The 17,186-nt window shown below is 30.3% G+C and overlaps 1 protein-coding gene across 1 annotated transcript in view; it reads left to right on the top strand.

Annotated features, from left to right (window-relative positions):
• The first annotated feature begins 9,419 nt into the window (after positions 1-9,419).
• The window catches only part of LOC145331249 (cell adhesion molecule 3-like), a 63,275-nt gene continuing 55,508 nt past the window's right edge, over positions 9,420-17,186 (top strand). Inside the window, exon 1 of the mRNA XM_080175866.1 lies at positions 9,420-9,518. Within this exon, the coding sequence (XP_080031992.1) occupies positions 9,468-9,518 (51 nt within the window). The 5' untranslated portion in view covers positions 9,420-9,467. The remainder of the gene's footprint in view (positions 9,519-17,186) is intronic.

Raw genomic sequence — 17,186 nt, 5'->3', positions numbered from 1 at the left:
TTTTAAATGTCTAACCCCTGCGGGGGGCTTATTTGTATTTTCATATCTTAACCTAACCTAACCTGATGGAAAATACTTAATTAACTTAATGTTTATACACTCCCGCGTTTGTCCACTCTGACGTTTGTCACTCTTGCGTTTTTTTTTTACATTTATTGTTATAGATATAACAACAGTGTGCACTACTTTTAACATCTTTAGTATGCCATGGTGTAGTGTAGACTTTTAGTTTTCTCATATGCTTAAATAAAAAGATGTTTTAATAATGGAAAGAAAATGAAGTAGCGGGTTTCGTCGTATTTTCAAACTAGATTTGTTTTAAGGTTAGGTTAGGTAAATGAGATGACTGCCCCGAAGGGTTTGAGCCCCCCCGCAGGTGCTAGAAATAGGAGAAAAGCTACTGTGAAAACACGACGAATTCAACTACTTCGTTTTCTTTCCATGATCCAATATCTTACATGGATTAATTAAATTATTTTCTCCTTGAGTTCTGCGTGTATGGATGTTGTTATTCTTGTTGATTTATGATTGAAAATTATCTCTATCTATCGAATCCTTCTTTTCATCTAAAAATCTTATATTTCAGCAGTAAAAAATTAAATTAGTAGATAATTTAATTTTGATAATTCTATTAATTTGATAATTCTTCATGATTTTGTCAATTAAAATATCTTAAGGGGTAAGATAATGGATGATAAATTTGTACAAATCAAGTATAAAAGTGCCCAAAGTTATTACGCCCATACAGATAGCCGTATATTTTTAGCACATTATAGAGTTGCTACTCATTCCAGACTATATTTACTAAAATCTGTATTCAGGGTTTAGAATAGGTTAGGATTTTCGTAATGTGCAATAAAAGCTATCCGTTATAGACTTTAATGAGAGAAGACAGAACTTACTCTAATTGAAGAGTAGTTAATCGTCGCATTGTTTTATAGACAGCTTTCCGCGAATATTTAAATGAAAGATTATAAGATCATAACCAGTTTTTTTTTTATTGAGGGAAATAAACCATTTTTAAATGGTAGTAATGTAGTAATGAATCCTAGAAAAGACTGCAATGTTCTAATCAATTAGATTGATCTATGTATGTATATTCTATATAGTCTATGGCGTTTCTATAATTATACCAAAAATTATATATCCTTTAATATAAAGTATTAAGGTATTTTTGTCTGTAGCCAAAGATCTCAAAAATTACTGGTCCAAATTGGTTGTAACTTTTGAATAAGCTTTAAAGATATCATAGTTATTTGGTTTTAAGCTATTTTCCTGACATCCCCCGCCCTCCACTAGAGGCTAGGTGTGAAGTAACTATTAGCTTATATGTTATTGTATCAACACAAGTTTGAATGATGTAAATACTGTGCAGGAAGAGAGGGGATATTTAACTATAAATTACACTGGTTACCAAAGTTTTATAACAAAGTTATCTTATAAGCTTTGGGTATCAATCAAATTTTGATTGGTTGGTTCCAAATTAAATTAGTAGTTACCAAATTTCACAAAAAATAATTTTAAACTAAAGAAATATCAACTGTATTAGCTCTGAAGATCCCTGATAAATTTGGGGGAATGTTTTGGCCAAATAACTTTTGTGTTTCCAAAGGGTTGGCTTTATGGTATATCTCAAAATCCTGTATTATTTTATTTAGCTGTTTTAAAAGATAACTTGGTATATGTAATAACTATTAAAAACATTACATTACAAGAGTGTTAGTGTTTTATATATACTTGTAGATCTTAATACATAAGGAAAAATGGATGATCATATCCTTTAATATAAAGTAGTAAGGTTCTTTAGTCTGAAGCTAAAGATTTCGGAATTTGCTGGTCAGAATTGGTTGAGGTGGTTCAAAGCTATGTTACTTATACTTTCCTCCCCCGCCTAACCCTAGAGACTAGGGTCGAAGCGACTTTACTTTCTAAGTTACAGAAGATTAAAGTTTTTGACATTTTCTACGTAACTTACTAGAATAAACAGATGGACTAACGTAGCTTATTTGTAGAGTAGCTGTTCGCTCTAACGAGCAATGTCTTTTACATATTATACTTTTTAATGTACCTTTTTTTTCGTAGAATAGTTAATATACGAAATACGAAGAGTTTTTAAATGACTTACATCTTAATGCCAAGAGCATATTATAATGTTATTGCTGCGCTACTCAAGGACATAATTATCCTTGTATTTTTTTCTTGGTTAATATCTTAGCATGGCTCATCAACTAATTTATTTGTGCAATAACCATGAAAACATAAAACAGATTGGGGATCAATACTGGGATGTAATATTTCATACACTTAGTATTTGCAAATATATTCCAACCAAATATTACATTCAAAAATAATTATACTAATTAAAAAAGCGAATATTATGACATTTGGTCAATTTAGGTTGCTAATATAGACCTCACTTTTTGGTTAGACCGTTTATCCAGTAGGAGGGGAGGGGATTGGGTAAATAAGGTGGATGGAGGTATTATTATTTTAGCACTTTGCGAGTTTCACTTTAGAAGAAAACATAAAAATCTGGTGTAAAATTCAAGTAATAATACATCAATTCATGGATGAAGCCTCCTACACAATGGTGAAAATTCCTCAAATGCTAGGGACAAACCATAAACAGGTTGTGTTAGCGTGTTGGCACGTCGTCACGACCTTTAAACTTTAGTACCTTCCTAATTTTCATACATGCATGGATTCGTTGACGAGAGAAAATAAAACAGATAATTTGATTTCCAACTACTGTTCATCAACATATAAAGAATATTGATACTTGGTCAGAGAAAGAGGAACATTCAAGATTGGTGAAAATGGACTTAGTTTATACGTGGATATTATGACAGGGTAAAAATTGTCGTCAAATTTGCTTGCTAACATTGAACTCGTTTATTTGTTAGTTCGTTTATCCAATAGGAGGGGGATTGGGGGTGGGGTAAAGAGGGTGGAAAAGGGAAAAAATTATTTTAGCCTGCTCCGTGTTTCACATTATTAAGGAACATGAAAATATGGTGCAAGTATCAAGTATCCTTTTTGGTACATCTGGTAAAGATGAAACAATGAATTAGAAGAATTTTTATAAAATTAAATATTTATAAAAAGTTGAAATAAAAGACAAAATAAGTTAAATATATCTATTGAATCGTTAGCTTAACTAAGTTAGATTCTATTGATATTTCACTTCTTATAATTCCTATTTTTAAGCAAATTTGTCAATTTCTTCAGTTAAGTTGTCTTACTACTGCATTAATTTTAGAGGAAAATCATTAGGAAATATTTCTGAAAAAAAATCACAAACATATTTTTTCTTATGCTTGTTTTGGTTAAGTTATTTTTAGTAAGGGTTTCAGAGCTCCGAAGGACTAATTCCCAATAAAAAAGCCTCCTTATAGGACCTGAAACGTGGTTTTAACAACTTGAAAATAATTAAGAGATTTTGTTTGGATTTTCCCTAGTTGGTTTTTGAAATTAAAAAAACTTTGTTTTAAAAAAAGTATACATGTAATTCTTAAACTTTAAAAGTGTTTTAAAGCTATGTTCTATGAGAGGCGAGATCATTTTATGTTTCATTCAATTATCCTTCCTTATATCCATGATTTGATATAAGTATTGATTATTATTTACATATTTGACAACTATATAGATGTATATATGGATAATGTTACTTTTTTGGGTAGTAATTCTACTCTATATATCATTAAAGTGGACTGCCATTGCATTACATTGGTAAGCTGTAATATTAATAAAAATCATAATTTAGAAATACTTTTCCCCATTATATCAATCATCTATAATACAAAGTAGAATAATGTCTGTCCGTCCATACCTTAAGATCTCGGTAACCACTGAACCGATTTGATTCCACTCTACAGGGAATATACCTACTTTTCTTTTGGTGGTTTAAGGCTATTTTCTTGGGGGGTGGGACGCCAACAATCTCCCCCCCTCCAAAAATCAAAAAATCTCCCCCACCATTTTTTTGAGGCAGTTATTTTGAATTAAATGGCAGCACCAGAAATACTAGTTTTTTTAAAAATTACCTTCTGGGGCAAAGCCCCTAGAGGCTAGGGGCGAAGCCGCTAGTTATTACAAATATTAGTACAATATATATTCTATCTTCGTTATAAAATTAATGTGGAATGTAAGAAAGATTTGGAGAATAACTTCGATACTAATTTGTTAAGCTACGCTTTTATGAATGTTTTAACACTAGTTTATATTCAATTTAAAGTTGCCAAATAGTAATTTGTGTAATATATTAACATGAAAAACTAAATGATTTATATAATTTTAGATGAAGAATTAAGATTTGTCTTTTCTTACACATAATTCATCTACATTTTCTAGGACATGGAATTTTTATTTATCAAATTGTGTTCAAGACAGTTGTCGACGGATAATAAAATAAAATAATATGATTTGTTCCAGTCTTGTTGGCGCTAAGGTGCTCAAAGCCCGGGTAAACAAAACAGAGATTATTTTTAACTGTAACAAGATATGAGACACATGTTTTTTCAGTGTGGCTTAGAACTTATTTTAATCCAGAAGAAATTAATCTTATTCGGAGTCAATTCGAAAAAAATATGTTGACATACAATTCAAACTGTTTATGTCAATAAATGTAAAAGTATAGATGTATAATACAGACAACTAACTAGCCCAAGTGGTGGAGACTGTCTGCTAGCATATTGCTTTTTGTTCTTTTTAAGGCACTCAGCTGTGTTAGATGCACTATGATTTCAAAGACCCAATAGAAAATCGAGACAAGGTCCCCGCTATTTGGGCAGAGTTACATTAAGCTCATGCCCTTTCTATTCTTTTACTTTATTTTATCTGGATAAAATATAACACTTATATTAAAGAATATATGTTCCTATTCCCTTTTTACAACAAAATTCCTTCTTTACAATTCTTCGTGGTTGTTACTTACAAAGTTATAGCCATCTCCCAGAGGCAAAAATATTTAAAAAAAACAAATTATATTTTACAACAATAAAATGACCATTGTATTTTGTCAAAAAGTTCTTGAAACAAATATTAAAAATAAATCAACTGAAAAAAAAGATTTAGATTTTTTTAAAGATTTACTTCGCTGAAGCTATAAGCAAATAACGTTTACAAATATTAGTCGAATGTTTTGCTTGAGTCAAACCTACAATAATTGATAATTTACTGCATATTGGAAGGATAGCTAAAAATGTCTTAGCAGTTATTAATCGCATCATATTATCGAATGCTTTCCCCATATAACAAAATAAAAAAGTTGTAAGATCAATTCCAATTCTGTTGGCTCTGGAAATATACTGGTATTGATTTTATAATTTTTTTTTATTAAACGTTCAAAATTGTCTATAATACAACCCAGTCCAAGATTTTCAAGTACGGCCCAGAACTGGTTCTAATCCAGCGGAGTATAAGCCACTTAAAAAATATTTCATTTCATGAATCAGCAACTAAAAACATCTTCCTCTTAAAAAGATAATTCCCACTTAGAGTTGTTTACACCACTAAATTCGTTGCAAAAATAAGGGCTAAAACATTCAGTAATTCTAAAAGGGAAAGATTTTGGTTAATGGCGATAAAAACGTGGAATCCATTCCCTTTCCCTTTCAACCCACCCCCATTTCTTTATTTCTTAATTCTTTTGTGTCCTCTCTTTTGTTTTTCTGACATCCTCTTAAACTTTTTTCCTGTTTATAAATAAAGGTAATAGCAAAAAAGTATTTATTTCCTTGCTAAATTAAAATTATTCACTTTTTTCACTTTTTATAGTGCAGCTACTTTATAACTCCGGTCTTTCCGTACGCCAAAATAACACTACTGTCGTTTATGTTAAGAAACTTGACTGTATGTTTCTTGTTTATATTTTATTACTGTAAAGATTATGTTTTGTTTTTTTGAAAAATTACTTTCACAGTTATTACCTTTTTTAGCCATAAAAAAATTACTTGAAAATACTCAATAAATTCTTATTTATCTTGTTATTGCTGCTCAACTATTCATTGTACCTTTATTCTATTATAAATTTTACCTTCATGAATTGCGATTAATAAGTTAATATTAGCCATAAAATTATTTGACAGTAGCTGGCCTGTTAAATCATAATCATTTATCTAATATTTAGGTTGACTTTATGACCAATAAAAGGCAATATTAATAGCAATCCTTATAATGAAGTAACAGGATGTCCGCTAACCGTTGAACCGATATGGTTCTCCTTACCATGGGTAGCTTATCATAGATCCTGGGAAGATTTACAACTTATTTTGGGGGAGGGTAAAACCAGCCTCGCAAAAGAAATCGCCTACAGAACAAATCTCACCCCCCCCCCCAAAAAAAAAATAAAAAAGTGGGTTATCGAATTCAACTCCCCCCTCCTAAGTGCCCATAAATAGAGAAGTAGCCGCCACTACATAAATAGTGTGATTACACCATTATTAAAGCGTAGATTTTTGCTATTATTAAAATTTTACAGTTTTTGGAGAATACCTGGGTATTGTTCTACATTCTTATCGTCATGAAATATCTTAAACCAGAGGAAATTGTTTTTCAAAAACAATTTTCTAGTGCCACCTGTTTCCTCAGGGAGGGAGCGGATATTGGGCTGGTTGTTACTCTAGTCCCCAAAGTTTTGAAATAAAGTTTTCCTATTCATTGGTGTAACAACTTCTTTGAATTTAATTTGTTAGTAAATTAAGTTGAGTGTCCAAATGTTTCAACTATTAATTGTAATCTAGAGAAGAGGTAATTTTGTGTATCATCATTGGGGATGTATATATTTTTTTCGGCATTGTCTTATCACTTTAGATCCCTGCCTGTTTCCACTTTATGCTTCCAGTTTTCCTTACAATATTTTGTCTACTCATTGTTGCAAGCGTCAAGTGTGGAAATGCGTGTCTTTGATTTAAAACAAACATTATGATTTTCCATAACATAATCATATCAGTTAAAATCAGGGGCGGATCAGCCGCCTAAAAGACTAATAAAACCAACCTCTTACAATTTTAAAAATCAGCTGGAAGTCTACACCAGACTGAAATATGGCAATCTCCATTTTCAAAAAAAAGAATCAAGCATCCAAACGGGTTTGAATTTGAGGCTATATCGCGGCTAATGCGAGGCTGCCGATCTTATTTATATCGCGTCGTTCCATGATAGTTTATCTGACACTATAACACCCTGTCACCCTCCTAATGTTCAATTTTGAGGACAAAAAATATTTCTAGCACCTACGGTTGGCTCTTACCTGTTTGGGCTCTTCTAACTCATACTTTTTTTCTAACATTGCCAGCTAAAATGTTGAATAGGTTTTATATTAGCAAGGATGAAAACATCAGTAAAATAGAAGCTCTAAAATTAGACAGTATGGCTTTAACAAAAATACTTGTAAAGTTTAGAACTTAATGAGCAGAATCTCAATTCATACAAAATTGTATATAGATGTGATGCAAAATGGTATTTAATGGCATACTTACATTTTTTACTTGGTTAAAGAGAAGCTTCGCTTTTAATATTATTCCTTGTTTTCCAATGATTAGATATTCAAAGATTAGATAAATATGATAAATGTATTATACAAAACAAGGATGACAACATCCATAAAAGCGAAGCTCTGAAACGGTAGGACAAACGGACATTAACACTTGTATAATGTCAGAACTGAATAATCAGAATGCGAATGTATAAGAGTCAAAGCAAAATTGTAAGTAAATTTGTTGAAAAACTTCTTGATATAGGATAATGATTATGGACATACTTACTTTTTTAGGACTTTATTATAGAGTTGCTTCGCTTATAATATTGTACTTTGTTGTCCCAGGAATCAGTATACCAAAAATCAGACCAATCGGATAATTAGGTCACATACAAATTTGTTAAAAATGTAAAAAATGTTTAAAATGGACGTACGAACAATCTGGTAATGATTATAGAGTTGCTACGCTTTCTAACTCGTACCTAACTATTACAGGAATCACCATGCAAAATTTGAAATCGATAGGACAATTCTAACATGCCTAAATTAACGAAAAAAGCTATTTAAGAAAGTAAAAAAAAATCAACATGTTTAAAATGGACGTACGGACATTTTGGTAATGATTATAGAGTTGCTACGCTTTCTAAATCGTACCTAACTACTAAAGGAATCACCATGCAAAATTCTAACATGTCTAAATTAACGAAGAAAGCTATCCGTGACGGACGGACGGACGTACGGACGGACCGACCCTAATTATAGAAAAGCTTTGCTTTTAAAAAGTTGTCTAAAAATTTAACAATTCAGCATATTGTAATTGGACATACAGACTTTTTTTTTAATATTTAAACAGTTGCTACACTTCTAACCTATTTATGAATCATCATCCAAAGTTTAAAATTGAAAATCAAACATGCTTTAATTAACATTAAGAGACCTAATTATAGAAAAGCCATGCTTTCAAAAAGAGAAATCAATGACCCTAAGCTTAATTATAGTGCTGCAGTTGAAATGAATATCATAAACAAAATTGTTTTCAATAGTTTGATTTCGGTGATAGATTAATATTAGCAAGTAGGGTTGGTTTAAATATTTCTAGGCAAAAAAATAGTAGTAAGGACAAAGTAGTTTGCGGTCGATTATAAGTTGAAAACAAATAAAAACTATAGTTTACTTATGGAAAATTAGTAATTTTCAAAATCCCTTGGAGTTAATTGTTCAACATGTGTTAGAATTCCAACTTGTTTTGTCAACTGTTTGAATAATTTTATCAACCCAGATATAAAAGAATGAATTTAAATCATGATTATTTCTATATTAATAAAAGTTTAGAAGATTCTAAGTTTACATTTGGCAAATTCGTAAATTGTTATATGACCCAATATGTGTTAAAATGTGACATGTATCCTGAATTTAAATTTGTGTAACAAGTGTCTAAAATATCTTTCTCTTTCGATCCACCCTGAAAATCGTGTCAACCCTAGTGAATCAGAATGATAAAAGCTTGTATATAGCTCCAATGTTTTGTGTGCATTCATATTTTCAAATCCTGACCCAGTTTTCTACGCTATGCAGATATAAACATTATTCCAGTTTGGCTTCGAAACAGATTAACATCCCCTGGATTAGGACCGGTTCTAAGCCATACTAAAATTCATGTATAGCATCATATTACAGACAATTTTCGACAAGTTTTGTTAGACCAATTCATACTGTTTTTAATCTTATTATTTTTCATTTTGATATCCGTGTAAAGCTGTCTATAATACGTTGCGATAAATAATCCAAATATTCCAATTATCAGTTTTATAAAAAAAAACACTCAATTTAGATATTTTTATATTACTCAACTACTGCTACTTTGTCGCATATGTGATTGAGAGAAGGGATATTGCTTTAATAAACTGTTTAAACTGACCTATATGTATTGTATATAAATTTCAGAATGCAATGTTAAAAATGTAAGTAACAGGAGAAATTTTAAATAAAAATGGAGCGGTTTTTATTTTTCATGGTGCTAACCTCTACCTATGGTATACAGGTAAAGTTTTTGGTAGTGAAGCTAATCTTTAATTCACTTTGTCTGACCGTTATTAACGCTACATAGGAAATGTTATTTTCTCGGCTACTATTTAAAATATACAGCTGAAAATTGTGGTGATCATTCAATATATAATTTACTTCGTCTGTTTGGGTGTTGGTCATGCTTCTAAAGACCTAAAGCCTCATTTTTTCTAAACTTTGAGGATTTTTTATTTATCCCATATTCCCTCTGAATAATGGACATCTGTTGTGTAACCCACTTTGTACATTTTTCGGGTATAGTCCCTTTCGTAGTAACGCTCCTTTTTTCACAGTAGCTTTTCTCCTATTTCTAGCCCCTGCGAGGGGCTCTTACCCTGCGGGGCCTATCACCTAACCCAATATAACCTAACCTAACCTAAAATACCTATAAAAAGCCATTTTAAAAATACGACGAATCGCGCCTAAAGAGGCGTTGCCACGAAAGTGACTATTCCCCATTTTTCCATCCTTGATTTTGTGTGTGGCGCTACAATATATATATTAATGTTGTCATCCTTGTCTAGTAGTGCAGTTACTCTACCAACTTATTTAACTGTTGGTTGTTCAGTAAACATCCTACATAAAAATGTTAGGGTATTGTCCCTTTCGTGGCAACGCACCTTAATGGGCGATTCTTCGTATTTTTCACAGTAGCTTTTCTCCTATTTCTAGCCCCTGCGAGGGGCTCTAACCCTGCGGGGCCTATCACCTAACCCAATATAACCTAACCTAACCTAAAATACCTATAAAAAGCCATTTTAAAACTACGACGAATCGCGCCTAAAGAGACGTTGCCACGAAAGGGACTATTCCCAAATGTTATATCATTCGTTTTTGACTTTTTATTAAAAAACTTGGAGGAAAAATATTTTTTCTTTAGAATATATATCCCTTCCAATTTTTACAAGTCTACATAATGAGACAAAAGATATGTAGAAAAAAACCATCTTTGAATAATTAGATTATATAATTATAATTAAACATATATAAGAAATAATTGAATTATAAAAGATAAGAGAAATAGAAGAAAATATGTATTGAAGACGTTACCAATTAGTACATCCATATTTCTTTTTAATTTGGATCCAAGATTCTCTAGGTTTTAAACATCCACAAGTATGAAATAAGTAAAATAAAGCGTTCCTTCTATTTTGTTATTATTTGGGCGATACTACCTAGGTTCTATAAGTTAAAAGGGATCCAGGATACCTTTGTTTAATATATTTTGGCCAAAGTAGACAGATCCATAGTGACCTATTCATGGTTACCCGGGCAGAACTGATTAGGATTTAGGTTGTTGATTGTTGTAGTATATAATTATAATTGTATTTTTATTTGTATCATTATTTTATGACTATGTTTTAATTTTTATGCCCATATAAATATGTTTATGTTTATGTTTGTTCCTAGCCTCTCTGTGACTTATTTTCATTTTCATAGTCTTTCAGACTTTCAGGCGAAGCTCTTTTAAGCTTAGACTTCTTTTATGAGTAGAAAATGAATAAGTGTATGAAAAATAAACCCGAACTTTTTATAATTTGATAACAACGTGTATATATGACTATGCTTTATAAAGCTCTGAAGGAATATGAAGAAATAAAATGGAACTTATAGAACATTTTTATATTTTTCAATTAGATATCAATTTTATGTTATACTCGTAATTGGCCCATAAAAAGTGCATTATATTTTCATATTACTGATAATGATTTTGTAAATAAGAGCTATACAAGTAAAAGATGAGTGCTTTCCCGCAAAGTACCTATTGAGCACTGAAATTGAGCACTTATTTTAAAAATAAATTGGAAATAATGGAAGAGATTTTGTCTTTTTTCTATGAGGGTCCTTCTTTGCTTGACATGGCACTTTTAGGTAAAGCATGATAAGTTATTTGTCTGTATGCAACTCAATAACATATTAAATCTAATTCCTCATCCCTGAGAATATACATATATGAAGTATATATCCTACTACTGTATTACATATATATGTGACATATCAGATAATCATAGCTGACAGCCCCCCCAACTACTCACTACTCCCAAGGGAGATCTTTAGATTTATATACTAGCTATAAAAACTGTCCTGTATGTATCTTTCTATCAATATTTTGTAGATTCTTTGATTTGTTCATATATACTTTTTCTATACACCTATGTCTATATCATTCTTTTTTTGTTATCCAGGCTTCTCTATAGCTGTCTGGCTGTCTGTCTGTCTGTAAGGTGTAAATTATACTCAAACAACTGTTGTTATTTAAAATATAATAAAACTGAATTACACAAATCAGTATCTAACTACTTTTGTATGTTGCAATCCTTATTTCTATTGATAGATGCTGTAAATTTTTCGACAAAGAATTTTTTGTTATCAATTCATGAACAAATGTGTTTGCTTTTCAAATATGGCATCTAGAAAGTTATCACATGTTTTGCAAGAGATTTAAAAAAAAATTTCGACAAAGAATTTTTTGTTACCAATTCATGAACAAGTGTGTTTGCTTTCAAATATGGCATCTAGAAAGTTATCACATGTTTTGCAAGAGATTTAAAAAAAGAGAAACATGTTGAAATTATGACAAAAAGTTAAACTGCAGTATTTTTCATAGCGTGAAAATACTTTTTTTCATGAAATATGCAAATAAAATGTCAAACAAGGACATATAAATTTGTAGATGCCATTATAAAATATTTTTTTTTCTTAATTAGTTAGGAAGTTAACGATCTCTTATAAGAAAAGAGGCACATAATGATATAATGATAATTATAAGGTTTTAAATTGTTTATGTACATTGACTAACTAATATTTTAGCATAGAAAAAAATTTCCCTACAAGTAAACCAATCAACTCGATCTATCAATGCAAATGTGTTAATTTCTCATTCAGTAAATCTTTACAATAATTGAGCTTTATATTACTGAAAGTAGCTGTAAAACCCACAACCATTCCTAATAAACAGACAGATAGTCAGACAGACAAATGAGACAATGAAAAAGCAGCTTTGCTACCAAAATTGCCTTATACAGGGTGTTTTTTTTTAATAAGACAAAAGTATTGCTTAATATAACCCACTTGCCATGGACAGAAATTAATAATCTATATCTTAATTTCTTCATTGGGTTGGGGAGTTTTGTATAAGAAAAAAATACTTGGCGATTTTCAACAAATAATGCCTAAAAAACCGGTTTTTCGAAAGTACCTATTTTTGGAAGATTTTTGGATCATGTCCAATTTAAAGGGTGTGCTAAAATGTGTGCCTTTTTAAAAATCAAATTGCGCGGCTTGTGTTAATAGTAGAAAAATGTTACGCATACCGTTAGAATTGTCATAAACTCTAGTTTTTAGAAATATATGTGTCATATTCATGCTATTTGTAGTATAGAAGCTACGTTGGAAAATGTAAAAAAGGTTGAAAAATTTCAAGTAAGTTGGGACATTTTACCACGTAGCTCCAAAACTATATGAAGCACAGAAATATTTCTTAAACACCCAAAAACTAGAGTTTATGACGATTCTAAATATATGCATAACATTTTTCTACTATTAACACAAGCCGCACAATTTGAATTTTAAAAACATACGCACACCCTTTAAATTGGTCATGATCCAAAAATCTTTCAAAAATAGGTACTTTGGAAAAACCGGTTTTTAAGGCATAGTTTGTTGAAAATCGCCAAGTATTTTTTTCTTATACAAAACTGCCCAACCCAATGCAGAAATTAAGATAATCGTTTGGACTCCCAATTTAATAAACTAACCAATCAAAATTCAATTAAAGTCCCCAAAGTTGTTAAGCCAAGGAATAATAAAACGTTATTAGAAACTTTGGGGACCAGTGTAACAGCCCAATGTCCCCTCCCTCCCTGAATACAAATCCAATTTGACATATATTTCAGATTTGATTTTAATAATTTTATATTTCAAATTACTACAAGTTTCAATTTCATGTTTTTCAAATGCAGAAAACTTGCAAATATTTGATTTTTTTATGCAAGGAATAAGCAACTCAATAACTTATGATTTTACAAGGTGTTTTTTTTTAATAAGACAAAAGTATTGCTTAATATAACCCACTTGCCATTGACAGAAACTAAAAATCTATATCTTAATTTCTGCATTGGGTTGGGCAGTTTTGTATAAGAAAAAAATACTTGGCGATTTTCAACAAACTATGCCTTAAAAACCGGTTTTTCCAAAGTACCTATTTTTGAAAGATTTTTGGATCATGACCAATTTAAAGGGTGTGCGTATGTTTTTAAAATTCAAATTGTGCGGCTTGTGTTAATAGTAGAAAAATGTTATGCATATATTTAGAATCGTCATAAACTCTACAGCATGACCCTCGAAAAAGTATTTTTAAGCATCTGCAGCCCTTATTTCTCAATGAATTATTAAAAAATGCATTTGTCCTTGTTCTCCATAGTATTCCACGTAAGTAGATATAAAAATATTTTTTTTACCTCCATTAACACCGGAGATTTTTAGAGCTAAAGTTTTGAAAAAGTGACTGAGAAAAAGAATTTTTTTTTGTTTCTCTTATTTTTTGGATGGTTATATTATGTTTTTCTGGCAATTGAATAATGAGACACAAAGAAAAACAAGTTAACTAAATATTTCTTTTTTATTCCACCAAAAATATAAATTTTTAATGGCAAAAAATACTACTGAATGAATTGATTATTTGCAAATTTTAGGTTATTTATTAATCCTTATTTATAGAAAAGGATTAATTATGACAGTTGCTCCGCCTACTTTTCTGACATCTCAATTATTTAATAAGGGGTAAATTAAGCTTTTTAGACTAAAATATCATTATGTTTTATTTTTATTTTCTTTATAACTTTTTTGTTATTAAAGTTAGGATTGTGAAACAAAAACAATTTTCCTGCTATATTCATAGAGATTTATTTGGTTTTTTAATCTTAAACAATTTTGCCTAATAAGTAAGTTTTTCAAAATATCATTAAACTAAAAAGACTCAAAAAATATGTGTAAAAAAATGCTTTTTACTCAAAAACTAAATTTTTTATTTCATTTTTGTATAAAGTTTCTGCTAGTAACAAAAATAAAAGGATTTCTAGCTTAATTTTGCTAAAAAAGTCGTATCATGTTAAAAGTTACTTTTTCCTCAGTCACTTTTTCAAAACTTTAGCACTAAAAATCTCCGGTGTTAATGGAAGTTAAAAAAATATTTTTATATCTACTTACGTGGAATACTATAGAGAACAAGGACATATGCATTTTTTAATAATTCATTGAGAAATAAGGGCTGCAGATGCTTAAAAATACTTTTTCGAGGGTCATGCTGTAGTTTTTGGGTGTTTAAGAAATATTTCTGTGCTTCATATAGTTTTGGAGCTACGTGGTAAAATGTCCCAACTTACTTGAAATTTTTCAACCTTTTTTACATTTTCCAACGTAGCTTCTATACTACAAATAGCATGAATATGACACATATATTTCTAAAAACTAGAGTTTATGACAATTCTAACGGTATGCGTAACATTTTTCTACTATTAACACAAGCCGCGCAATTTGATTTTTAAAAAGGCACACATTTTAGCACACCCTTTAAATTGGACATGATCCAAAAATCTTCCAAAAATAGGTACTTTCGAAAAACCGGTTTTTTAGGCATTATTTGTTGAAAATCGCCAAGTATTTTTTTCTTATACAAAACTGCCCAACCCAATGCAGAAATTAAGATATAGATTTTTAGTTTCTGTCAATGGCAAGTGGGTTATATTAAGCAATACTTTTGTCTTATTAAAAAAAAACACCTTGTAAAATCATAAGTTATTGAGTTGCTTATTCCTTGCATAAAAAAATCAAATATTTGCAAGTTTTCTGCATTTGAAAAACATGAAATTGAAACTTGTAGTAATTTGAAATATAAAATTATTAAAATCAAATCTGAAATATATGTCAAATTGGATTTGTATTCAGGGAGGGAGGGGACATTGGGCTGTTACACTGGTCCCCAAAGTTTCTAATAACGTTTTATTATTCCTTGGCTTAACAACTTTGGGGACTTTAATTGAATTTTGATTGGTTAGTTTATTAAATTGGGAGTCCAAACGATTCAACGACTGTTTGTAATCTACAGAAGGGGTAAATTTGTTTATCATCAATGGGGATGTACTTCAATTTATCGGTCATTGTCTTATCCCTTTAAATCCCTGTTTGTATTACTCTCTCAGATCCCATCAAGTTTGAGAAATGATATGAATTTTCAATATTTGTGAAAACACATCAAGAGTGTAATGACCAATGTCAATTATATCCATAATCAGCGTGGCTATTAAAATCTATCACTTTTTAACATTAAGTAATAAACTGAATTGTAAAAATATTAATGGAATAATATTGTAATTGCAAGTTTAAACAGGTATTATCAATATATGAACGTATATGTATTAAAAAAAATACTTAAACTACTATAAATTTGCTTCATTAATGTTTAATTATAGTAATCTTATGATTTTTAAACTGTCAGACATAAAACATCAAAGATATGTGAAAATCTTTTAAAATAGATAGGCAGCTAAAAAGCTGCTTAAAGCAACCGGACTGCCATGGATGTTATGTACTTAAATGAGCTCCATAATAATAGGAATGTTGACAAGAAAAGCGCTCTAGCTTATATAGCAGCTGAGTAAATGCCATTTCCCACATATCATTACAGACGGACTGACGGAGAAACGGGCTGACAGACGGAAGACAAAGTGAATTATAGAGTAGCTTAGTTACTAAAAATATAGATTTATAATATTTTTGAAGCATCTTTCACATGTCTCAAATAAACTAAATTTAAATAAAATGTAAGATATATGATTTGAAGAAGATTTGAAGTCAATGACTGACTGAAAAGGTAGAGGGGATCTCCAAGAACAAATAATTATATTAAAAGGATTGAAACTTGTCTGTCAAAGAAACCAGAGACACAGAGAGTGCCAATTGGCTGTTTAATACACTAGCCCTTAAAGTTGTATGATAACGTCTTTGGCTTAACAGCTTTGGGGACTTAATTTTTGGTTGGTTAATTAAGTTGAGTGTTTGAACGTTTCAACCACTGATTCTAAAACTACAAAAGGGGTAATTTTGGGGATGTACATCAATTTTTCGGTCATCGTCTTATCCCTTTAAACCCCTGCCTAGAAACAGATGTAAACCCAGTTAAGAAAAAATATCACAAGTGCCTACTATATATTTCCAAACTTCCATGTGTTTGTGTTAATTTTTACAGTCGCTATTATAGATAGACATCTGGAAATAAAATACAGCTACTCTATAACTAACTATTTGAAAATAGTTTGTGATATAATGTAATTTTAAATGCTGTTATTGCAGATTAATTATTAAGGATTGGTGAAAAAATCCCTTGAAAACTTAGTATGTTTGTTATTACTATAAATTTTTAAGTAAAGAACTCTCTTCATCTGTATTTGAGCAAAGGCAAAAACACCAAAAATTCAAAATATAAAAAAATATTAGTATCGGACCTTAATCTGAAATTTATAAGGGGCGGATGTTAACCCTTATGAAAATGTTACCTTGTTTTTTTCGTCAATTAAATTTTTAAGTATTGGACTTTAATCCATTTATTTATTAAGGATTTGAGTCAACGGCCTCTAGGAGTAGAGGT

This window comes from Acartia tonsa, chromosome 11 (genome assembly GCF_053477335.1).
Source record: "Acartia tonsa isolate MP-2025a chromosome 11, ASM5347733v1, whole genome shotgun sequence".
NCBI classification, from domain to species: Eukaryota; Metazoa; Arthropoda; class Copepoda; order Calanoida; family Acartiidae; genus Acartia; species Acartia tonsa.
This window is presented reverse-complemented; position numbering and strand designations above follow the sequence as displayed.